At 44.1% G+C, this 24,752-nt stretch overlaps 1 protein-coding gene across 2 annotated transcripts in view; it reads left to right on the top strand.

Moving 5' to 3' along the window:
* Positions 1–24,201, top strand: part of LOC135899637 (zinc finger protein 436-like) — a 63,154-nt gene extending 38,953 nt beyond the window's left edge. For both annotated transcript variants that reach the window (XM_065428942.1, XM_065428943.1), the window contains 2 exons: positions 8,892–9,089; positions 21,965–24,201. In XM_065428942.1, coding sequence (XP_065285014.1) covers positions 8,892–9,089; positions 21,965–22,839 — 1,073 coding nt within the window. In that variant the 3' untranslated portion in view covers positions 22,840–24,201. The remainder of the gene's footprint in view (positions 1–8,891; positions 9,090–21,964) is intronic.
* The last annotated feature ends 551 nt before the right edge of the window (positions 24,202–24,752 follow it).

Here is a 24,752-nt window from a genome sequence, read left to right as displayed (position 1 = left end):
AATTCTTCTATTTTCCCTCTTACCGCCAACTCATTAATCGGCTTCCTGTGTACCAGTTTCTTCCGTTCCCTCCTCAGGTCTAGGCTAATTCGAGTTCTTACCATCCTGTGGTCACTGCAGCGCACTTTGCCGAGCACGTCCACATCTTGTATGATGCCAGGGTTACCGCAGAGTATGAAGTCTATTTCATTTCTAGTCTCGCCGTTCGGGCTCCTCCACGTCCACTTTCGGCTATCCCGCTTGCGGAAGAAGGTATTCATTATCCTCATATTATTCTGTTCCGCAAACTCTACTAATAACTCTCCCCTGCTATTCCTCGCGCCTATTCCATAATCCCCCACTGCCTTGTCTCCAGCCTGCTTCTTGCCTACCGTGGCATTAAAGTCGCCCATTAGTATAGTGTATTTAGTTTTCACTCTACCCATCGCCGATTCTACGTCTTCATAGAAGCTTTCGACTTCCTGGTCATCATGACTGGATGTAGGGGCGTAGACTTGTACAATCTTCATTTTGTACCTCTTATTAAGTTTCACAACAAGACTTGCTACCCTCTCGTTAATGCTATAGAATTCTTGTATGTTACCAGCAATATTCTTATTAATCAGGAATCCGACTCCTAGTTCTCTTCTCTCCGCTAAGCCCCTGTAGCACAGGACGTGCCCGCTTTTTAGCACTGTATATGCTTCTTTTGGCCTCCTAACTTCACTGAGCCCTATTATATCCCATTTAGTGCCCTCTAATTCCTCCAATAGCACTGCTAGACTCGCCTCACTAGATAGCGTTCTAACGTTAAACGTTGCCAGGTTCATATTCCATTGGCGGCCTGTCCGGAGCCAGTGATTCTTAGCACCCTCTGCAGCGTCGCAGGTCTGACCGCCGCCGTGGTCAGTTGCTTCGCAGCTGCTGGGGACTGAGGGCCGGGGTTTCATTGTGTTGTTCATATAGGAGGTTGTGGCCAAGTACTGCACCAGGGTGGCCAATCCTGCTCTGGTGAGGGAGTGCGTTACCGGTTCTGGTCACCGGGATCAGGCCACACTCCAGGCCTGTTTGTGCAATTTTATCAACACGCGGATTTTTTTTTTTTTTTAATCCGGTGGAAAATTGCCGGCACCGGGATTCGAACCACGGACCTCTTGCACGCGAGGCGGGTGTTCTACCTCTACGCCACCGCACAGTGTCTTAATCACACAAAACGGCGCGCCGCGACAGAGAGAGAACAAAGAACAAAGACCCCCCAGCAGTAAGAATTTGCCTATCCTTTGGTCAGCGCCTGCCATCGTGCGCCCCACAGCAGAGAAAAGGGAAATAGAGAGAAACGACAGACGAACAGACGGGGGCACGATCGGCAGACGCTGCCTCAGGACATCGAGACGACAAAAGAGTGCGTGCACGCCCGCCGAGGCCGGGACCCCGACGAGCCAGAGTAACCATCGGCCGGCGGCGGACAAAGGGGGCCGCCGCCAGCAGAGAGGAACACATACGCACCTTCCGACGCCCCGATGTGGTCTCTCCGGGACCCGTCTTGTGCGCGCTTACCCGGAGCGCACGCAAGCCGGGCCCGAATCCCGCCAAAATCTTAGCCAATGGCGAAAGCCTGTTAACCTTCGCGTGGGCGGGATGACAGCAGAGTGACAGTGTTTTATGACCCGCTGCCACCCCGTCCAGGCAAGGAGGAGAGGGACACGGAGCCCCCGGCAACACAACGCACTGGCTCCACACAACCTCTGCGAGAGCCGGAAACCCCACAACCCCTATCACATATCATTAATGAAATGTTCGTTTCAGAGTCGTTCACGACGCTACTAAAAATTTCCAAGGATGTACCAGTGTTCAAGGAAGGGGAGAAGATGAATATGTCCAATTTCCGACCAATATTCATATTGTCACCATTTTCTAAGGTTTTTGAGAAAGTAGTGCTAGCCCGACTAGATAAGTTTTTTAGTGGACGTTTATGCTAAAGAGCAATATGGATATATAAGAAGAAAGTCCACTGAAACAGCATCAATTAACATTGTGGAAAAAAACTGAAATAAATTTGGAACGAAAACTATGAACCATGGGTATCTTCATGGACCTAACCAAGGCTTTTGATCTTGTGAACCACGACATATTACTAAATAAACTTGAAAAGTATGGTATTCGGGAAGCACCCTTAAGCCTAATTAACACATATTTGAAAAACTGGCAGCAGTACATAATAGTTAACAGTATGCCGTCATCACGAATGATAGCAGCGGGATTCCCCAGGGGTCCATATTAGACCCTTTCCTTTTTCTGGCATACTTCAACGATTTACCTGACTATCTCTCAGAAGACTGCATTTTATAACACAGCCAATACCAATATTTTCCTGACAGCTGGTACAGAAACAGATCTTTACAAAAAAGGCAATGATGTCCTGCTGAAACTATCTAACTGGCTTTAATCTAACTGCCTTCTAGCAAACACAAAGAAAAGTAACTATATAATTTTCGCTGGAAAAAACGCCCGACTAATAAACACTAAATCATTAAACTTCAACTCTCCTTTACAAAGGATTAATGAGATGAAAATTTTAGGTGTCTACCTCAACAGTCAACTAAAGTGGCATAAACATATCCATGAAACTATACTAACCATCTATAAGGAAATCCCAATGCTGTATAAACTATGTTACATGTTTCCTTTGAACACACTCCATACTCTTTATGCCAGTTTTATACACTCGCATATTATGTATGCTATTACCATATACGGACTCACGTACCCCACCACTTTATTGCCAATTATTGCAGCATAAAATACAGCACTTCGAGCTATTCTCTTCCTAAAAAGACCTGAATCAGTCAATTTGCATACCTACTGCTTAATATACTATTCGCGAAACATTACATTGATTACCACATTCTCGTTTTGCTTTACAAAATTGCACAAAATTATACTATGTCCTTGTATAAAATTGTAAAAATACCACATCCACATGCCCATTACAATCAATCACCTCGAAAACACTAACCTTTGCAAAATCTTGCACTAATTATGGATCATTTACATTCTCGCATGCCACATCACAGCTCTCGAATAAATTACCAACAGATCTAACAGCACACCAGCCATTTATCAGCTACGAAACTAACCTTCGCTTTTTTATGCCTGTGTCACTTGCTCAGTGAGCACATACCATATTTGTACTGTCCCGCGCATTGTTTTTTTTTTTTGTCTCATGCGCTCTAGTGTTTATGTAACAGCATATAACATAGGGGCTCCCTTCACAACTCCTACGAGAGTTATAGGGCCCCACCTTTATACCACACCCGATGTACTTACCTTCACGTAATTAATAAAAGAACTTGAACTTAAACACGAGTTACGCAGGATGATAGCTTAAATGAAACCACCAGCCATCTCTGCTTGCACAGCCTGTGCACTTGCTGGAGATTGTAATAGGAACCCTCTAATATATTTTCCAGGGGCAGCACGATAAAAAAGAATGCAATGCCCGGGAAATGTATTGCGTGAACATGCTGAATCACATGAACATGCTGTAAGTATTAAAACATAAACGCTATGCATGGCTCAGCACCTAAACGAATTATTGTTGCCGACAGGCAATGCGGAAATGATGGGAATTGCCTAAAGGTCTGAATAATCAGAAGTTCGAAGTATTGGATAAAGCAGAGAATGAATGACTTATACTACGAGTGGCCGAAGAAGGTGTATTCTCTGAAGACCGCTTCCGGAAATGCCTTTAATTTTGCAAGATTTCACATTACTAGCACCAGGATGCATAGACATCTATGAGCGATGCCATCCTTGACACAGTCCCGAGCACGCTATCTTATCACACTGCCAGGATCGCTTTCACCCGTTGATGCTTTCAATGCAGTGAAAGCGAAAGTGTTGTCCAAAAATATGGCCCAAGCTTGTCCATGTGTTGCTGCGCGCAAACATGCTTGCCTACAAGCTGGTCAGTCTGTATATCGACCATTGTCATGCTCTCACTACAGATAGACAAAGGTACAGTTAGTGCATGCACCAAATCTTCATCCACCAGCAATATAACAAAGTTGATCCAGCTGTGTTAGGCGAATATTGCGTCTCTTCGCAACAGTCAACATATATCGCTTCCCTCACTTGATCCCCACCCTCGTCGGTGCATACATTGTGGGTGGAGTAGGCGCCACTTGAGGAAGTCGGGGCTGTGTCGGTGTTTAACACATAACTTAACAAACACTGTATATATGGAACTTTCATGACAACCAGCAAATGCAGCCCTGCAGTCTTTAAACAAGTAACTGCTTGGTTTGGCTTGCTCTGCAGTTTAGGTGAGGTCGACAGCTGCTAGATTGACAGGCTTTGCCAGCTTCGGTTTCAAGGTGGCACGAGCAGCATGGCTGATGACCATGCCAGCAATGTATTAAAACCAGAATATCGCGATTTTTGCTCAATTCTAAATGATATGAGGTAGTGCACGCACTGTCCAAACATTGAACGGCACGCTGTAAGTTGTCCGAAATTCCTGCCAGAAGTGCACAGCTACGATGTCTAACGCGGTTGATCTTTTTCTTTTAGGTTTTTTTAAGTTATATGCACTACACTTGATGTTTTCTTGTAATTATACACCAAAGTCGCAACATATCATGCGGGAATGTTGAGGGGAATGACGACCTGTTACAGTGGATTCTAATATATAGGTGTCTATGATCCCTTTGCTGGGAACGGGCTCTAACACTGTAGTACTTCGGAAAACATATAAACCGGGAACATATCAGCGGGGTCCTATTGCACCTCCAAGATATGGCACAGGCGGTGTACATGCTTAGCTGTGCGGACAGCCATGCGCAGTCTTGGCCAGGCGAGAAGGTTCGTAGATTTTGAAGGCTTGGAGGATTTATTGAAAATATTTGAATACAGGAAAGTATACGGTAAATATTAGTACAGAAGGAGGTCCCGGAGTTTAAACTGCCAAAGGGACCTCCTGTGCTAATTACAAAAAATAATCGAATACAGACAGGCAGTGGTGTTGCAGATCAGTGAAACGGTATTAGCAAAGATAAATTAGATAACAAGAATACATAACCTCAGTAGAACGTCATTATACAGAGAAATATACATAAAACAAATTAAGTACTAGTTGTTATACATAATGTAAGGTGTAAAAAACAAAGCATGGTTCGTTGTCGTTAAAGGTTATTTATTACTAACAGGCTGTTGACCACAAGTGAATTTTCAATGCTTTATGAAATAAGTGTTCTGAATGGACGCACTTGATGTTCGTGGGCAATGAATTCCGAAACATTGTTCCCGAAATGAGCGCTGTCTGCTTGCCGTAATTTGCGCGTACTTTAGGTAATAACATGTTATTTTGTTCCGAGAATCTTGTAATGTTACAGTTGAGTAGTTGGGGGGCAGAAATATTAATGACAGTACCTTAATTTCGGATGCAATTCTTTATTCTTTATTCAAGAATTACCCCGCATTACCCGAAGGCATTATAGCAGGGGGTTACAGGAGGAAAAAAAACAGATTTAATTCCTACAGCACACTTGCTCTTCACACAGCTGATTCCTTTCCACAATAGTTTTGACAAAAAAGGAATCCGCAAACAAGTATGTCCTGGCACGGTATTCGCAGATTTTAAGTGAATGGTCATTACGCCTAGAAATATAATATGGTTCTTTCAAGTAGCTTTCACTGCTAATTGCAGTCTTATTGTTAAATATGAGGTATAAAAACTTCAGTCTCAACTTTTTCCGCCGAGAGGAAAGCTGTTCCCAATTCAATTCGAGTTTCATTTCAGTACAACTTTCTCTCCGCCCATACCGCCCCAGGGCGAACCTAGCAGCTCGGTTTTGAATTCTTTCCAGTTTATCAATCAAGTTTTTTTGCACAGGGTCCCAGACGGCACAAGCGTATTCTAAGATTGGTCTCACACATGTTAAGTAAGCAGTTTTCTTTAGGTTCGGCTGTGATCATTTCAAGTTCCTCTGAATAAAATTGAGTGCCCTACCAGCTTTTACAATGACGTCATCCACATGAGCAGACCATGAGCAGTCGGATGATAGCGTCACACCTAGATACTTGTATATAGGTTCATTTTTTACCAGGGTATTATTTATCTGGTAAAGACTTACAATCCGTTTCTTCTTTCTTGTAAAACATACATGAACACACTTTTTAAAATTCAAATTCATCTTCCACATGGAACACCAAGTATTAATACATTCTAAATCAGATTGTAACATGGCAGCATCTTGTTCACTCTTAATTTTCCTATAAACAACACAATCGTTGGCAAACAACCGTATACATAAAGAAATACTAACAGAAATATCAGTTATATAAAGTAAAAACAAAAGTGGCCCTAAGACTGTGCCCTGTGGGGCTCCTGACGTCACATCAGCGCATGCCGAGCTTTTGCCGTTTGAAACAACACATTGTCGGCGCTGAGACAGATAATTTTCAATCCAAGCGAGTACGCTTGGGTGAATATTTAACATTTTAAGTTTAATAAGAAGAAGTAGATGTGACACTGTGTCGAATGCCTTGCGAAAATCTAAAAAGACACAAGCTGTTTGTCCTCCCTCATCAACATCGAATGCCAATTCATGATAAAATTCAATTAATTGTGTTGTGCAAGATAGACCTTTCCAAAATCCGTGTTGTTCTTTGATTAGTGTATTATTGTTATATGACGCGTTATCTCTGCATATATAATATGCTCAATGATTTTGCACGAGATGGATGATAGTGAGATAGGCCTGTAATTCGTGACATCTATTTTCGAACCCCCTTTATGAATAGGTACAACTTGACCGGTTTTCCAATCATTAGGTAAGAGTCCTGTGGATAGCGATTTCACATAGATTAAATAAAGTTGCGTTGAGATAGGTGTAGCACACCGCTTTAGTATACGTGGAGATATACCATCCGGACCATTTGCTTTGGTTTCATCTATGACCTTTAGGAGTGCCTCGATGCCTCTAACGCTTAATTCAACTTGTTCCTTTAAAGGAAGTGTGCTTGCGTGTGGTGTAGAGCTATGATTGCATTTAGGTAGGAAGACAGATTGAAAATATGTATTCAAACGCGTTGCCTTTTCAGTATCATCTGTAATTATTTGTTGATTACAAACAATTTCATTTATTCCTACAAAATCTGATCCGCATCCTTTTAAAAACCTCGAAAAATGTTTAGGATTAGTTTTCGTTCTGTTGTTGACTGTATTAAAGTACTCTTCCTTCGTATTTTTTATAGAAAACTTATACTCCTGTGTTCAGATAACTATATTTATGTGATTCATACATTTAGTTTTTTTTGTATCTGTTAAATGCTCTCTTTCTTTTTTTTATTATTCTGAGAATACGCGGATTCACCCAGGGTTTCTTACTTTTTTTGAGTCTGGTGGAATCTATGCTTGGAACATACTTGTCCATAAGCTCAAGCAGTTTATCTTTAAATACCCGCCATAAATCATGGATGTCGTAATCCTCAGCAAGACATTCAAAAACTGGCAAGTAATCAAGGAGCTCCTAGGAAATACTAGGATAACCACCTTTCTCGAAGAAAAAGAAATCTCCTTGATGTGGGTGACGTTGATCGATTAATATCTGTTTTAATGTTTGCAATGACAGCGTGATGGTCACTTATTCCTGGTATTATATAAACCGAGCTAATAAGGGTAGGTGAGCTGCAGAACAAAAGGTCCAGAATGTTACTATTCCGAGTTGGAGCATTGACATACTGTAGTAGTCCAAAGGTGCTTACAATGTTTTTCATTTCTAAGTTAATACGGCTGTCAACTTTGCATACACAATCACCTTCTAGCCATTCCAAGTCAGGTAAGTTAAAATCACCCGCAAGCAAAATGGGCTGCCGGGATGCCTCCGGAACAATGTCAAACAAAGATTGCAACGGTTTTAAATTAAAAGACCTAGTTTTAGCTGTAACGAGTAAGTAAGGGGAAGGATTTTTAGATTTTGGTAAAGTGGGAGGACAGATGCCAGGTGTGGGCTAAATGTAAACAGGCGTACTGCTTGGTTTTGTAAGTGATGAAAGCATGACATGTGTGTTTCATACGTGTTTCCCCATGAAGTGAGGTAATATATCAGGTAACTATATATGAATGCGTAATACAGTGTCTCTAAGATGTGCTGCTGAAAGCAATGTCCAGATTTGATTAATACACGTAAACAAAACCAATTTTTTTACCAAGGGATATGGTATGTTTGTTAAATTTCAGGTGAGAGTCAAGAACGACGCCAAGAAATGTGGTTGTATGTGGATACAACCACATTTGGATAAATTATGTGGTTATCTAGATTAAGACTCGGAACTAAAGAGGTTTGCTTATGATGAGTATGAAAAATCATGAAGCACGTCTTCGTGGCATTTATTTGCAGCGCATTGTCAAGACAAAAAGACGCAATTTTTTTAAGGTCTTTGTTTAGTCATGTTGTTAAATTATTGAGGTCTTTATCTCCAGCGAATGTAGTTGTATCATCAGCATAAAGTATGCATTCTGAATTGTTAAGGCAATTAGGCAGAGGAGGAGGTGTGCACTCTCCTGCCCTAGTTTCTGCTTGATCATGTGACCTCCAACATTGGGTGTGCACGAAGACAGCGTGCATCAAGCCGCCATGCTTCTCTGCTCATGCTCTCGCACTTTCCCTTGCACCCACAGTATACAGAATGCAAGGTGCAGTAGGATGTTTATTGCAATTAGACTTCTTAAAGAACATTGCAGTGAGGGAGAAAATTCACCGGGAGCGCCCATATACAACTGACAAAGTTTGCAGGCTTAGGATGAAGTTGGTTGATGCTAGGCAGGCGAATTGCAACTCGCTTTTGTCCTGCAGTCAACTATAAACAGGCTCATGATGACAACGGTCTATACTTGTTCTAATGTGCAGGTCATGTCCCTGTCTACGCCAGTGTACGACGCACAGTTGGGGCACGCCGTATGCTGTCTGAGGACATGCATGCAATGGGGCGAGCAACTTGGAATACCATGGGATCCTCAGAACATTCCAGACCTCAGCAGGGTGTTCTGACTCAGCTTACGCAGAACCTCGTGAAGGATGTGAAGAAGGCATCACACTCAACAAAAAGTGAGCATTAAAGACTTAGTTAAGCAAGTTGGTATGTGTTCATTTTGGAAATGGTGCCAAACCAAGAAACACAGACATGAATTGTGTTTTTTTTTCTGTCTGTTTCTTTTCTGTGCCTCTATTTCCAAAATGAAAAAAGATTGAGCGGTCAGTTAAGCTGGGAACTGTTGAGTAACATTTTTAGCTCAGAAAAAATGAGCGTCAAGCACAGTTGTGCCATTGTTATTATTACAGTAGACTTCTGTTAGCAATGTGGATATCCTGGGGGTTTTCTGTAAGAGTCCACCCAGTGGACTGTCCATTTCGGCTGCTGCTGATTGGATGCAGCTGTACGAGAGAGGAGGAGACGAGTGGCCCTAGGGCCAATCAGCAGCTGCCAAAATGGACAGTCCGCTAGGTGGACTCTTACAGTGCGCGTTACATAATTATGCGCGCGCGCGCGCGCCAGCATCGAGAAGCGGAGAAAAGCCATCTGTGTTTTGGGAAAAGTAGCGAAAAGAAGGCGGTAAGATGAAAAAACGCAGGGGTCTCTAACTCTGAAGGGCTGCCGGTAAATTTCTTAGGTGTCTCGGTGCTCGTGTTGTGACCGGAGGCTGCGCATGTACGTGTCTAAATTACGGAACACGCGCTGCATCCCGTAACAGTGGCAGCGTTCCCGCTTTATGTGCTTCACTGCGGGACATTTCTGTATTGCGGCGAAGCTAACTTTAAAGGCAAATACTGCTAAGTGAGTCAACGGCGTGTTCGGCATTTTAGAGCGCAGCTCTTAAACTGAAATCGCATGGCGCGATTGACGCGCGGCAGAGGCGCTCGAGCGTCCTTTCGTTGGGAAATCGCGTAACCGCGTGGTACTGTTGGGAGTAGAAAAGAACGCGCTGCGTCGCGTTGCCGCCCCCGCGTCCACCAATGAGAGTGCAGCGCAAGTGTCACGTCACGCTATACGTCACGCTTTAGTTCCCTCAATTTCACTAGATGATGCTGTTCTCCGCGCATCCTGGAGTGCAGGTCGGATTTTGTGGCAAATGGACATGCTTTTCAGGGCTCCGTGGTGGCAATTAAATCATAAATTTTTTGTGCATGCTTTGAGCTTGCTTTTGTTTTGCTGTTTTTAGCCTTTAAATAATAATTGGGAGTTTCTCTTTGTCTCTATCTTTTTTCGTGTGATGTGTTTTGTGTACATTTGGTTTTGCAGGATAGTCAGAGCGCCCTTTCGCATCACATGCATGTTAAGTGTTTAATACCCATGTCACACGGGCGGTTGGAAGGCCTTCCAACCGATAGTCAGTTGACTCAAAGGTCAAGTTCGAGCTGCCACACAGGCCGTTTCGAAGGCCGTCGAGTCAACGGAGCACGTTACAACTCTATCGAAATCTCGACGGCCTTTGAGCAACGGAAGCGGAAACAGCGCGTACATGCCCTCTCGTTCACAGTGTGCTCGTACTCACGGTTAGAAAAAAACATCATACCAAAATGCTCTAAAAATACTATATATGAGTGTTATTAATTATTCAATAAAGTATTTTTGCCACTTGACATGTGCGAACACACACCAAAACGGCGGCCGCAGCGAGCGGCAAAAGCGTTGCCGCAGTTTCGCTACTCAACTTGAAAACTAAACATATATGTATGGCGATGTATAAACAAATGTTTGTGTATAAACAAACAAAAGAAATTATAGGGCTTTTAAGAGGTTTTAATGTTGTTTAACTTTTCGTAACATGAAAACGAAAATAAAGATCCGCAGCGCCACACAATTTTGCGAGTAACGCCTGAACCGCTCAACGGCCTTTCAAAAGTGCCGTGTAGCAGCGCGACAACTCCTTTGAGTCAATAGAGTTGTGGCGTTTCGAAGGCCGTCGAATGGAAGGCCATCCAAATGTGCCCGTGTGACACAGGTATTAGCCTTTTAGTAGTAGCTCAGAAGTGGCAAGACTAATAGCTATTAGTGGCTTTACTGTGTGTGCTTTGGTATCAGGAATATTGCTTTGGTAGGAAAGTAAGAGTGTGGCTGCTTGGTTGAACATGTGCGACAACATGTCATACCTTAAGTCTGTGTGGCATTGATTGCTTTTAAAACTTTTAAAACATTGGTGAGAGTTACTTTGCGACATTTTAAAGATTTAGATCCTGTGGTATCGGTTTTTGCTAGAAGGCACCTGCTCGGCATTATTACAGTATTATAGTACTATAGTATTTGCATTGGAAAAAGCCGTGCAATACATGGCAAGAAAGCTGCGAAAGCGTGCAGTGTGCAGGGGGTCCCTCAAGACAGACGAGGGGACGGATGAGAATGGAGAGGAAAACGAGGCAATCAGCACACACTGTGATGTCGATGCTAGGCTGAAGAAAGTGGAAAATTTCCAGGAAGTGCTTGTCAAACAGGTTGAAGAGCTCAAAAAGTAGCTAAAGAGGGAACATAACGCACGGAAGGTAGTGGAAGAAAGACTTCAGGCAGCCGAGGAAAAGTTGAACAGGGCCGCCATTGTGAATGAAAATGGGCATGACAATGGAACGCAGTCCCCCGACATGACAGCAGAGGGCGTGTCAGCAAAGCATGTGGAATGTATGCAGCATGGAGAGGAGGTAGCTGGAAAGGGCGGCACCTGCCTTGAGGATGCCACACACAAAAAGCAGGAGCGCAGGAGTCAGTGCCCCTTGCCAAATCCGAATCAAATGGAAAAGGACAAAGGGAAGCAGGGAGAGATAGGAGAGAATGAAATGGTGATAATTGCCGGCAACTCAAACCTGGCTAAGTGCTCCCAAGCAATTGTGGAGAGGGTGAAAGGTGATAAAACAGTCGCAGTAGGGACATTTTCAGGGCGGACACTGGGTACTGTCATAGAGCAAGCAAAAGCAAAGTATGGAAAATGCCTGCATGTGCAACCTTGTCATAGTAGCAGGTGGGCTAAGTGACGTCCTAAACAGGAAAGGGACAGGACTAGCCCAGCGCTCGGTGAAGGGGGTGGACGACTTGCGCGAGCTGTCCCCTCAGGTGCAGATCGTTCTGTGCACGGTGCCAGAGGTGCCTGTACATGAGTCACATACAAAGACCCGTAGTGGCTGCTGATGAGGTGATAGGGAAAATGAGCCGAAGGAAAGGCTTCGAAGTTGTCAAAGTAAACAGAGAAGTAAGAAGGTGTGTCGTGTTCATATAGGAGGTTGTGGCCAAGTACTGCACCAGGGTGGCCAATCCTGCTCTGGTGAGGGAGTGCGTTACCTGTTTGGGTCACCTGGATCAGGCCACACTCCAGGCCTGTATGTGCAATTTTACCAACACGCGGATTTTTTTTTTTTATCCGGTGGAAAATTGCCGGCACTGGGATTCGAACCACGGACCTCTTGCACGCGAGGCGGGTGTTCTACCTCTACGCCACCGCTGCACCCGCTGCACGGACAGGCCGCCATTGGAATATGAACCTGGCAACGTTTAACGCTAGAACGTTATCTAGTAAAGCGAGTCTAGCAGTGCTATTGGAGGAATTAGAGGGCAGTAAATGGGATATAATAGGGCTCAGTGAAGTTAGGAGGCCAAAAGAAGCATATACAGTGCTAAAAAGCGGGCACGTCCTGTGCTACCGGGGCTTAGCGGAGAGAAGAGAACTAGGAGTCGGATTCCTGATTAATAAGAATATAGCTGGTAACATACAGGAATTCTATAGCATTAACGAGAGGGTGGCAGGTCTTGTTGTGAAACTTAATAAGAGGTACAAAATGAAGATTTTACAGGTCTACGCCCCTACATCCAGTCATGATGACCAGGAAGTCGAAAGCTTCTATGAAGACGTGGAATCGGCGATGGGTAGAGTGAAAACCAAATACACTATACTAATGGACGACTTTAATGCCAAGGTAGGCAAGAAGCAGGCTGGAGACAAAGCAGTGGGGGAATATGGCATAGGCACTAGGAATAGCAGGGGAGAGTTATTAGTAGAGTTTGCGGAACAGATTAATATGAGGATAATGAATACCTTCTTCCGCAAGCGGGATAGCCGAAAGTGGACGTGGAGGAACCCGAACGGCGACACTAGAAATGAAATCGACTTCATACTCTGCGTGAACCCTGGCATCATACAAGATGTGGATGTGCTCGGCAAGGTGCGCTGCAGTGACCACAGGATGGTAAGAACTCGAATTAGCCTAGACCTGAGAAGGGAACGGAAGAAACTGGTACATAAGAAGCCGATCAATGAGTTAGCGGTAAGAGGGAAAATAGAGTAATTCCAGATCAAGCTACAGAACAGGTACTCGGCTTTAACTCAGGAAGAGGACCTTAGTGTTGAAGCAATGAATGACAGTCTTGTGGGCATCATTAAGGAGTCTGCAATGGAAGTCGGTGGCAACTCCGTTAGGCAGGATACCAGTAAATTATCACAGGAGACGAAAGATCTGATCAAGAAACGCCAATGTATGAATGCCTCTAACCCTACAGCTAGAATAGAACTGGCAGAACTTTCGAAGTTAATCAACAAGCGTAAGACAGCTGACATCAGGAAGTATAATATGGATAGAATTGAACATGCTCTCAGGAACGGAGGAAGCCTAAACACAGTGAAGAAGAAACTAGGAATTGGCAAGAATCAGATGTATGCGTTAATAGACAAAGCCGGCAATATCATAACTAATATGGATGAGATAGTTCAAGTGGCTGAGGAGTTCTATAGAGATTTATACAGTACCAGTGGCAGCCATGACGATAATGGAAGAGAAAGTAGTCTAGAGGAATTCGAAATCCCAAAGGTAACGCCGGAAGAAGTAAAGAGAGCCTTAGGAGATATGCAAAGGGGGAAGGCAGCTAGGAAGGATCAGGTAACAGCAGATTTGTTGAAGGATTGTGGGCAGATTGTTCTAGAGAAACTTGCCACCCTCTATACGCAATGCCTCATGACCTCGAGCGTACTGGAATCTTGGAAGAACGCTAACATAATCCTAATCCATAAGAAAGGGGATGCCAAAGACTTGAAAAATTATAGACCGATCAGCTTACTGTCCGTTGCCTACAAACTATTCACTAAGGTAATCGCAAATAGAATCAGGAACACCTTGGACTTCTGTCAAGCAAAGGACCAGGCAGAATTCCGTAAAGGCTACTCAACAATACATCATATTCACACTATCAGTCAGGTGATAGAGAAATGTGCGGAATATAACCAACCGTTATATATAGCTTTCATTGATTACGAGAAAGCGTTTGATTCTGTCGAAACCTCAGCAGTCATCGAGGCATTACGGAATCAGGGTGTAGACGAGCCGTATGTGAAAGTACTGAAAGATATATATAGCGGCTCCACAGCCACAGTAGTCCTCCATAAAGAAAGCAACAAAATCCCAATAAAGAAAGGCGTCAGACAGGGAGATACGATCTCTCCAATGATATTCACAGCGTGCTTACAGGAGGTATTCAGAGACCTGGATTGCGAAGAATTGGGGATAAAAGTTGATGGAGAATACCTTAGTAACTTGCGATTCGCTGATGATATAGCCTTGCTTAGTAACTGAGGGGACCAATTGCAATGCATGCTCACTGACCTGGAGAGGCAAAGCAGAATAGTGGGTTTAAAAATTAATCTGCAGAAAACTAAAGTAATGTTTAACAGTCTCGCAAGAGAACAGCAATTTACAATAGGCAGCGAGGCACTGGAAGTAGTAAGGGAATACATCTACTTAGGGCAGGTAGTGACGGCAGATCCGGATCATGAGACAGAAATAATCAGAAGAATAAGAATGGGCTGGGGTGCGTTTGGCAGGCATTCTCAGATCATGAACAGCAGGTTGCCGTTATCCCTCAAGAGGAAAGTGTATAATAGCTGCGTCTTACCAGTACTCACCTACGGGGCAGAAACCTGGCGGCTTACGAAAAGGGTTCTACTCAAATTGAGGACGACGCAACGAGCTATGGAAAGAAGAATGATAGGTGTAATGTTAAGGGATAAGAAAAGAGCTGATTGGGTGAGGGAACAAACGCGAGTTAATGACATCTTAGTTGAAATCAAGAAAAAGAAATGGGCATGGGCAGGACATGTAATGAGGAGGGAGGATAACCGATGGTCATTAAGGGTTACGGACTGGATCCCAAGGGAAGGGAAGCGTAGCAGGGGGCGGCAGAAAGTTAGGTGGGCGGATGAGATTAAGAAGTTTGCAGGGACGGCATGGCCACAATTAGTACATGACCGGGGTTGTTGGAGAAGTATGGGAGAGACCTTTGCCCTGCAGTGGGCGTAACCAGGCTGATGATGAAGAAGGTGTGGCTTTGAACGTGACGGGGTCTACTTCAATTACAGGCTTGGACGAGAAGTGTGCCGGTGACTTGCTGGTCACGCTATTGCTTTTTTAGGGGGCCCACAAGCACTCGGGAGGCCAGAGTAGGTAGTAATGAAAAAGGTGCCCCAGAGGACCCTCAGAATAGCATCGCTGTCAATAACAAGAAAAAAAAAGGAAAACAAGAAAGAGAGCTCGCCATGCAATAGGCTACATCAACATGCAGGGCGGCAGAAGAAAGGAAAAGTGGGCAGAGATTGAAAAGCAGTTAAATAGAGAACAAAACAAATAGGGGTGTGTGTGGTTACAGAAACAAACCTTAGAGATTCGCAAGAGCTGCCAGTGATTGAGAATTGTGTTTGGGAAGGGCGCAACAGAACTAAGTCGGAAAGAAAGGGAGGGAGAGGCAGAATGCTCATCCATCAGGGAGCCAAATGGAAAATAGTAAATTAAAATTGTCAAGAGCATATTTGGCTATCAGGTACAATGAGTGGAAAGAGAACTTGGCTGGGCATAGCGTATTTGCGCACTGGAAGCAACTGCACAGAGAAGAATGAAGAGTTAGTGGAATGCATAAGTGCTGATATTAAGGGTTTCAGGAATGATGCTGAAATTATCCTATTGGGTGACATGAATGTCCACATAGAGGATTTAGATGGCTATACCGACAACAACAGGAAGTCAACGCTAGACCTTTGTGAGCAACATAACCTTGTCTCATGAATACAGGGCCTAAGTGTGAAGGCGAGATGACATGGGAAGTGTGAAACCAGCAATCAACCATTGCTTACTGTCTGAAGACAGAAGGAAATTATGATAAGTTGAGAGAAATGGTCATTGACGAGGAAGGGTATAGCAGCATAGGGAGTGACTATAAACACATCATTTTGAAAATGGGATATGTAGTTGGGAAAGAGAGCAAGGAGTGCAAAATGGCCAGTCCAAATTTGAACGCTGAACAAATAGCAAATATAGTCACTAGAGTCGAGAAAGAACTTTGCAAATGGCCAAGTAAAGAGTGAGATTATGGTGAGCTTTCAAGTGTGATAACGACAGAAATACGAAAAGAGAAACAACATGTTTGTTGGAAAGGAAAAAAGAAACCGAAAAGCTGGTGGAACAGGGAGATACAAGAAGCGATCGCCGAACGACAGAAAGGACACGCCTAAAATATTTTGGAACCACATAAAATGATTAGGCAGGAAGTCAACAACAATACAGTGACATATCCTAGACGAAGATGGAAACAAACTGGAAGGGGAAGTGGCATTAAATTACATCTGAAAAATAGCAGCCTAATCTTTCCAAGGCAATGCCAAGGTTTTATTTGAAGAAAAAAAGAGCATGAAAGAGAACCAGATGGAAGAGGAGTTGGTGCTGACAAATTGCAACTGGAAGCTGAAGAGAAAATTCCTAGGCACACAGCCACAGGGCTAGACGAGGTTCCCGTTAGGCTGATTAATGAACTAGGACCAAAAAGTAAGGAAGCTCTGGTGAAAGCTGTGGAAAAAACTTTAAAAGTTAGACGAATACCGACAGTTGGCGACAAAGTGGAATGAATTTAATTTATAAAGGTTAGCGGGATAATGATAGAATTCACTTGTAGAGACCATTTACCATTACATTGGTAATCTACAGGCTAGCAATGCGGGCAATCAAATTAAAGCTGCAAGCATGGGCAGAGAATAATGGCATTTTGGGAGGAACTTCAAGGTGGCTTCAGAATAGGTAGATGGATGATATCTTATTTGTTTTTACTCAGTGTATTGAAATATCAAGAGTAGAAAGCAGACCGTTGTATGTGACCTTTTAGACATTACAGGAGCCTATGACAACGTAGACCGCAACATTTTGTAGGATATTCTGGAAGGGGAAGGCTTTGGCAACAATTGTCTACAGCTTTTGAGAGAGATTTACCTATGAAATACCGTTTGCGTTGAATGGGAAGGGATGAGGAGCGAGGAGAAAGTTCATATCAACAACGGACTGAGGCAGGGGTTCCCTTTATCCCCCCTGCTGTTTATGATGTAGATGGTGAGGATGGAGAGGGCGCTAGAAGGAAATAATATCGGGTTTAATCTAATACAAACAGGCGGGTACAGTAGTAGAGCAGCAACTCCCAGGTTTATTTTATGCGGACGACATTGTATTGCTAGCTAACAAGCAAACTGATTGGCAACATCTGGCTAATATCTGTGGACAGGAAGGCAACCATTTAGGTTTGAAATTTAGTGTTAGAAAATCAGGTGTTATGGTATTCAATGAAAACAGTGAACAGACAGTGGAGATTCAGGGCCAAGAAATACCTCGGGTAACAGAATATGAATACCTTGGTATATGGATAAACGAAGGCAATGGATATATGGAAACACAGGAAAAACAATAACAGTGAAGGGGAAGAGAAATGCAGCCATAATGAAGCACAGAGCGCTATGGGGATACAATAGGTACAAGGTGCTCCGGGGTATGTGGAAAGGTAATGGTTCCAGGACTTACTTTTGGAAATGCAATTGTTTGCTTGAAATCAGAGGTACAATCAGGACTCGATGGAAACCAAAGGTCGGTGGAACGCCTCGCATGTGGCACTCTCTGGAATGACAGACTTAGAACACCTATGCTTAAAACCAAATATGGTACTCAGACACTCGCCCTAGTGCCTCATTTCCTAAATAATAATCCAGACATTCGCCCAGGCTGTCGGCCTCGCCGACCGCCTTTAGCTCCCTCGCATTTCCGCGGCGTGCTGTTTCTGGTGCTCTTTCTCTCCCCCTACTTTCATTCCCTTCCCCTTGTGCAGCGCGGTTGAGGTGTCCTCTGCTGAGAGACAGTTACTGCGCTGCACTTTACCCCAACCTTTCCTCCCATCAAGAATCTCCTTCTCTCTCTCTCTCTTCAGAAATCGCTACTATGATTCAGGAATGCAGATCTGCTTAGAGTCTAAGAAAAAGTTTAGGAATTATCTTATGCTAAGTTTCTAATGCTTTTTAATTGTCCTTGCGGTCTCGATAACTTTTCTTTTTATTTTAGTCGTTTTTTCTCTTACATTTTTTCTCTTATTTGCTATATAATGTTTTGTAACACTGATCAGTATTATTTGCTTGTTTAAGTATTTCCATGTTCTCGCGCATTACTGATGATATATTATGTATCGAGTGTAACAATCTTACTGCTTTGTATACTTGATTGCTTGCCGCATACCTTGTTTCTACATTGTTGTTACTGGAATGCATCATGTAACCGCACAAACAACAAAGGACATGATGGACAAAGGACAAAGGTTACATGATGCATTCCAATATCGACCACCAACTAGCCCGCCTATCCCTGTTAAAAATTCTACATTGTTGCACTGTATTTTCATGATGTTCCACCCCCTGAGCAATGTACGGGTAGGGGGGCCTTTGTCAGGCAGTTGCATCTGCCTTTAGCCTCTACATCCTAGACAGTGTATTGTCTAAATAAAGCATTCATTCATTGACGGGAAGACTACAAATAAAGCTGTGCAGGGTGATATAGGCTGGACTAGTTTTGAAGTGAGGGAAGCTCGCAGTAAAATTGATTATGAAGAATGACTGGGGAATATGGAAGAAAGTAAATGGGCTGGGAGAGTGTTTAGGTATCTGTACAAAAAAAACATTGATTCACAGTGGAGGAAAAGAACTAGGAAACTTACCCACAAGTATGTGGCCTGTAGGGTGAGCGACACAGCAACAAAGAACATTAAGCGGATAGTCAGCGAGGGTGAAATAATCTCATTGGTGGCGGCAATGCAAAAGAAACCTGCCATGAGTAACTGCTTAAGAGGAAAAAATGAAACAAGGAAAGAAACAATTTGTGATAACTCAAAGGGAAGCTCATTACTTTTCGAAGCAAGATCAGGATGCCTTAGAACACGCACCCATAAAGCGAGATATAAGAAGGAAGAAGAAGCAGGTGCTTGCTGTGGTAAAGCTAGGGACGGTAAAGCTGCGGTAAAGCTAGGATGGAGCATGTTTTATTAGAATGTGAAGACATCTTCCCAGAAGTCGAAATAGGCACTACGGGCTTCCTTGAAGCCCTTGGGTTCAGTGAGAGTAGGGGAAAAGCAAACATGTCTGCAATAGAGATTAATAAGAGGCAATTGGAAGATTGGTGGAAGAAAAGTAGGGAAACAACAAAAACGAAGATTTACAATAGCAAAGTTCACAATTAGGGGGTCATAAAATTTGGTTGTGGGAGTTTATCGTGTTTTTTTTTTTCTTTTTCTTTTTTTTCTATTTTAACCTAGGTAGCACATTAGGCAGTATAATAGCAAAAGCTTGGTGGCTCAACCCACTGCCCCGTTCCAAAGGGGACACTCATAACATCCATCCATCCTTAGCTAAACACCTGGCAAGTGCGGTGTGGCTTGCATGTGCCTGCCATACTCATGCGGGTGCTGTCGCGTCAGCGGTGGTGTGGGCATTCACCGAGCGTCGTGCTTTGGCGAACGAAAAACACAGCATGCAGTTCCAGCTTTAGGCGCCCGTTCCTGCATTTAGCATCGGTGACATCCTTCGGTGTAACCGAGCGAACGCGGAGCGATGAAAGAGGATAATAGCTAAGAGGGCGCGAGGAGGAAAGCAGAACAGGCGAAAGTGAGAGAAGAAAAACATAGTGCCGCGCAAAACGGTCTCCGTAGCGACTACCACTACGAGATGGCGCTAGAGTAGCGTGCCATCGTCTGTTCGCCGATGGCATGAAGCAAGTGTGTCTACCGGTATATATGGAAACAAAGCGCAGCATATATGGAAACAAAGTGCAGCATGAGTGGAGGTCTGTCTGCAGTGGCTGCTGCGAATCGCACCCACACGTCACTTACACTCTACCTTTCGCCATGTCCCAATTAGCGAGGCAATCGCGCCACTCTTCGTTCCGTTTGCTATGTGCCGCACAAGACAGAGTGCATGCACTAACTGATATATCGCGAAATGAAAACACGCGTAAAGCTATGGTCAATTTCGCATTGGCGAGTATCATAATCGTTGGTTAAATTTTTTTTGCCTCTTTGTTTAATTCGACCTGTTGGTAGATGTCGGTCCCGTCAGGATCGAATTGACTCAAGTCGAACTGTATTACAGCCAACTTCATAAATCAACCCTGATGGGGTCACTCAAATTATTTGAATTATTTGGCAGGCCGAATTACATGGCTAAACTCTTATGCTTCACCAGCTAGCCCTTTTTGCAGCCCACCTTTTGTGGACCTAGTGTAGAAAACTAACCTAAAAATGACATCACAGCTTCTAAACAAAGTAAAAATCTAATGTGCCTCCGAATTTCTACCAAGTGTAGCATTGATTCTGAAGCCTGCAGACCTAACCTTCACAGAACGGAAATTTATTTAAGCTTAACGTCCATTGTCATCTTCTCTCAGACAGCTCTTTATCGCTGTCAGTGGACCTCAACATGTTGCCTTCCATATGGTCCATTGTGCATTTAGTATTCGGTATTTATCAAACAACTCTGCAACAATCACAAATGCGATGTCAGTCCATGCCTAGACTAACCACTTCACTAGTTCATCCTGTGACGCATGCAATTTTTCAGAACACCATAAACATGTAACTAGACTATCTGCCACTAGCTTATCATAGAAAACGGCTAATTTTTTTAATGAGTTTTCGCTATCAAAGACTAAAAGCTATGGATAAAATTTTTCTTTTGCCATCTTGTGATATCAACAGTGATGTCACTGGCTAGGCTGCCTCTGACGGTAGGCTGTTGCAAATCTCACGAACACGCCTTTAGTTTTGTATCCGATTACACCATGCGGGCAGTTCCTGAACAGTTTTCTTAGAAAAAGGAGGCGCATGTTGGAATTGTGTGAGCACTGCAATCAACCACTGTTTTCATCTGAAAATCTTCGTAAGACAGACAAACAAATAGGCATTTTTAGTGGAAGATAATGTGTGCTTGATGTATTCACTGTCAAAGGAGATGTTGCCGCTATTCGGTCAGCATCAGCAACAGCCAGGCGACTAGTCACATTCAAATTATTCTGCGAAGACCAATTTCAGGATCAGAAGTTTGGGCCCATAGAAGTGTACTGGCACCAGATGGGGCCTTTGTTATAGCTGGTTAGCTGTTAGCTGTTATGTTTGGTTTAGCTGTTATAGCTAGTGCTAGGTTCAGCGTTGAAATTAGACAGGAAAGCAGTGTTGCCAAGAACCAGGAACCAAGTCATGGTTCCTGGTTGTTTTTACGGGGGAAACATGTATTGACAAATATGTTCCTAATCGTTTTGCTGCAGTTAGAACTCACCTCACAATGCCTCCGTCTGCATGGTATCACATTACATGCCTGTTGACCCTCTCACGGAGCCCTGAATCCTGTGATGCCATGGGAGTGCGAAATGTGGCATATAGAGCCATGAAAATTGGAATTGAGGGCAGCTCTCATTTTGCTGAATTTCTCTGATCACTTAATGGGGTTTGTGTGCTTTATTTTTTATAATTCCTTTAGCTCTTTGTTTTCTGACATCTTGAGAATAGATTTAGAGCAAATATCATGTCTTGAAGAAAATGTCTCGGGGCCCATTTAATATACTTTATTGTTGAACATCTATTTATATTTCTGTTTCTTTTGTTTTATGTTTTTCAGTGTCGCCTGGATGTCGAGATAGTCTGTTAGAATCCAGTGATGACAGTGAGGACCAAGAAACAATGTGCAAGTATCGCTTGTGCAAGCAAAATGGTTTTGGTGCCTCAGTTGTGGGAAATCCCGCCAGTGAAACGTGTCGCTGTGGCTCGTCTTCAGTCGACCCATCACATCAGAAGAAGGTCTATAAGTGTGCCTTATGCGCATACAAGTGCATAGACAAGGAACATTTGGTTGTGCACATGAGTCGGCACACCGCATGTAGCAGGCCGTTTAAGTGTGAAAAATGCAGCTGCACATTTTCAAGGCAAGTGCGTCTGATGCTGCATATGCGTACCCACCAAGAGCCGCAAGAGACAGTTGACACGAGCCAGCAGAAAGAGTTCAAGTGCGACTTATGCTCGGAAACATTCGCCAGCCTCGGTGATCTCCTGGAGCACGTGAACATCCATGAAAACCCAGTCAAGTGTCTGCTGTGCCCACGCACGTTCACGGACGAAATGCACATGAAGGCTCATTTATGCCAGCGCAGGGGTGAGAAGCCGTTTGAGTGTAGCCACATCCACCTCATCCAGCACACGGCCACCCATGAGAAGGGCTTCACGTGCGCTGTCTGCTCTCGCACGTACAGCCGCAAGGCCGGCCTCCTGCTCCACATGCGACAGCACACGGGTGAGAAGCCGTACGAGTGTCGGGCCTGTATGCGCACGTTCACTGTCGAGGCTGGCCTGAAGAGGCACACGCGCCACCACCAGAATGTCGTTCAGGCTGCCCGCAAACTTGGTGGGACGAGGCAAGGAACACGTACCGTTGGCCGGATGAATCGCCCTTCGAGTGCCAGCAGACGTTCGTCGGACCTTCCGTCTGCAACCGAGTGATGCATGTTTGAAAAGGGTGTGCTCAGGAAAACTAGGGTAGGTATGTAGGTCAGACATTGAATAGCTCAGGTAAAGCCGGCACATGGCCAAAAGAAAGAACGAATTGCGTGTCTGGCATTCCTTGTTGTGTCCATGCCCAGGTCATCCCTATTGTGGGATGAAGTGAGACATCGTCTTTCATCCCATCGCACTCCATCCCATTAACACTCCATCCCAATTCGATAACCTCTGCCTGATACCGCGTTACCAGCACTAGAGAGCTTGTCCATAAGACTGTTATTGTTTACAGCTTACCTGGTTACCAGAGCCATGGATGGCAATGCATGCTGGCAGTAGCATCTTGAGACACTTTATGCAACTACAATGTGTATTAATACTTTCTATCACATGCATACTATCGTTGAAGGAAAATCATAGGGCAACTGCACGTCAACAATTATCTTGCTACAAACACTTTCCATAAGCAGTTAATTCAGTAGAATGTGGTAGGTCACTGAAGTATTATTTTTGTGTACTCTCTGGTTAAGCTCTGCATCACAAGATGTCGCAATCGGCAGTGCTGCTGCTGTACACCAATCCTATGATCCGCTCTTCCACGAATGCTAATACGTTTACTGGCAAGCTAAAGCATCCGCTCAAACCTGACTGAGAACTCATGGAAGAGCTTAAATGGGAACACTGACGAAACGCAGCCCAAGGCAAGGTCGTTTATGCCACATGACCAGGTATTTCTAAGGAACTACAGTACCGGCCCTGCACTCAAGACTGCACAATTCAGCGACATCATGTGGATCAGATGTATTGATGTAACGTGCAGGGCATAGGCGGAAAGTTTTCATTTCTACAGGGAGGGGGGGGTGACGACCAGCTTTCCTAACCCCACATATGTGTGTGTGTGTGTGTGTGCAGCTATTCCTTCCTCTCTAGTACATCACACTTATCCGTCTGTCAAGGCGGACTGATCTCATTGATAACAAAAGCCCCTTGATAATGCGCCTGAAGCGCTGCTCTGACAATGCACGAAACGCGAAAAGCAATGTAATAGGCGTAGCATGCTTCAAAATCCTGGCTTTGCCTGCACTGCAATGACAGAGTGCGCACGCAGCTATATTTCACGCTAGACACTTGCTTCGGACCAAAGCCAAATTAAAGTGACGGTTTTAGTTTTCATGAGAGTGTGTACATTCTTCAACAACAGGTTCGTGGCATAAAATAAAAGCAAAATTAACAGACCGGGAAGCGACCCACGTGTTCAGAAAAGTCAGAACTGATGCTTTCAAGAAAGTAAATAAAATAACCACTTGTAAATAAGCCGAACTGGCATTCTGGACGCCTGCACAATAAAGAAATAAATACATCGGATTTCAGTGTGCCCTTATTATCTATGAATTCGTAAGCGCCGTTGAACACCACCTGCTGCCTAGAGGACAAGCTCGAATAGGTGACCTTCTGCAGCTACACAGTACTGGCTCCACTTTATCACATCTTCAGTGGCTTTCTTGAAGACCGACGCTTGAATTCTACAGCAGATATCTATTTTATTCTTGTCTTGAACTAATCTGACGTCCATCTCTGATCATGTAAGCATGATCTTTCACATAACCCCAAAAAAGAAATCGAGTGGAGAGAGGTCAGGTGACCTAGCCGGCCAATTTACGGGCCCGTGCCTCCCAATCTATTGCACATGAAAAGTCGCATCCAGTGAGTTTTGTGCTTGGCTGCTGCTGTCTGTTGGTGCCGCGTCTTGCTGATACCACAGAAGTGGAAGACGTGTGACAGCGGGACCTCGCTGAGAAGGTCATCCACCACTCCTTCAAGGATTTCGTCCACATAATGCTGTCCGTTCAGTGTGTGATTGAAGAAGATGGAATTGATTATAGCACCGGCATAAATGCAGCAACCCACATTGAACG

This window comes from Dermacentor albipictus, unplaced genomic scaffold, assembly GCF_038994185.2.
Source record: "Dermacentor albipictus isolate Rhodes 1998 colony unplaced genomic scaffold, USDA_Dalb.pri_finalv2 scaffold_16, whole genome shotgun sequence".
NCBI classification, from domain to species: domain Eukaryota; kingdom Metazoa; phylum Arthropoda; class Arachnida; order Ixodida; family Ixodidae; genus Dermacentor; species Dermacentor albipictus.
Note: the sequence above shows the minus strand (reverse complement) of the source record. Positions and strands in the feature narration are given on the sequence as shown.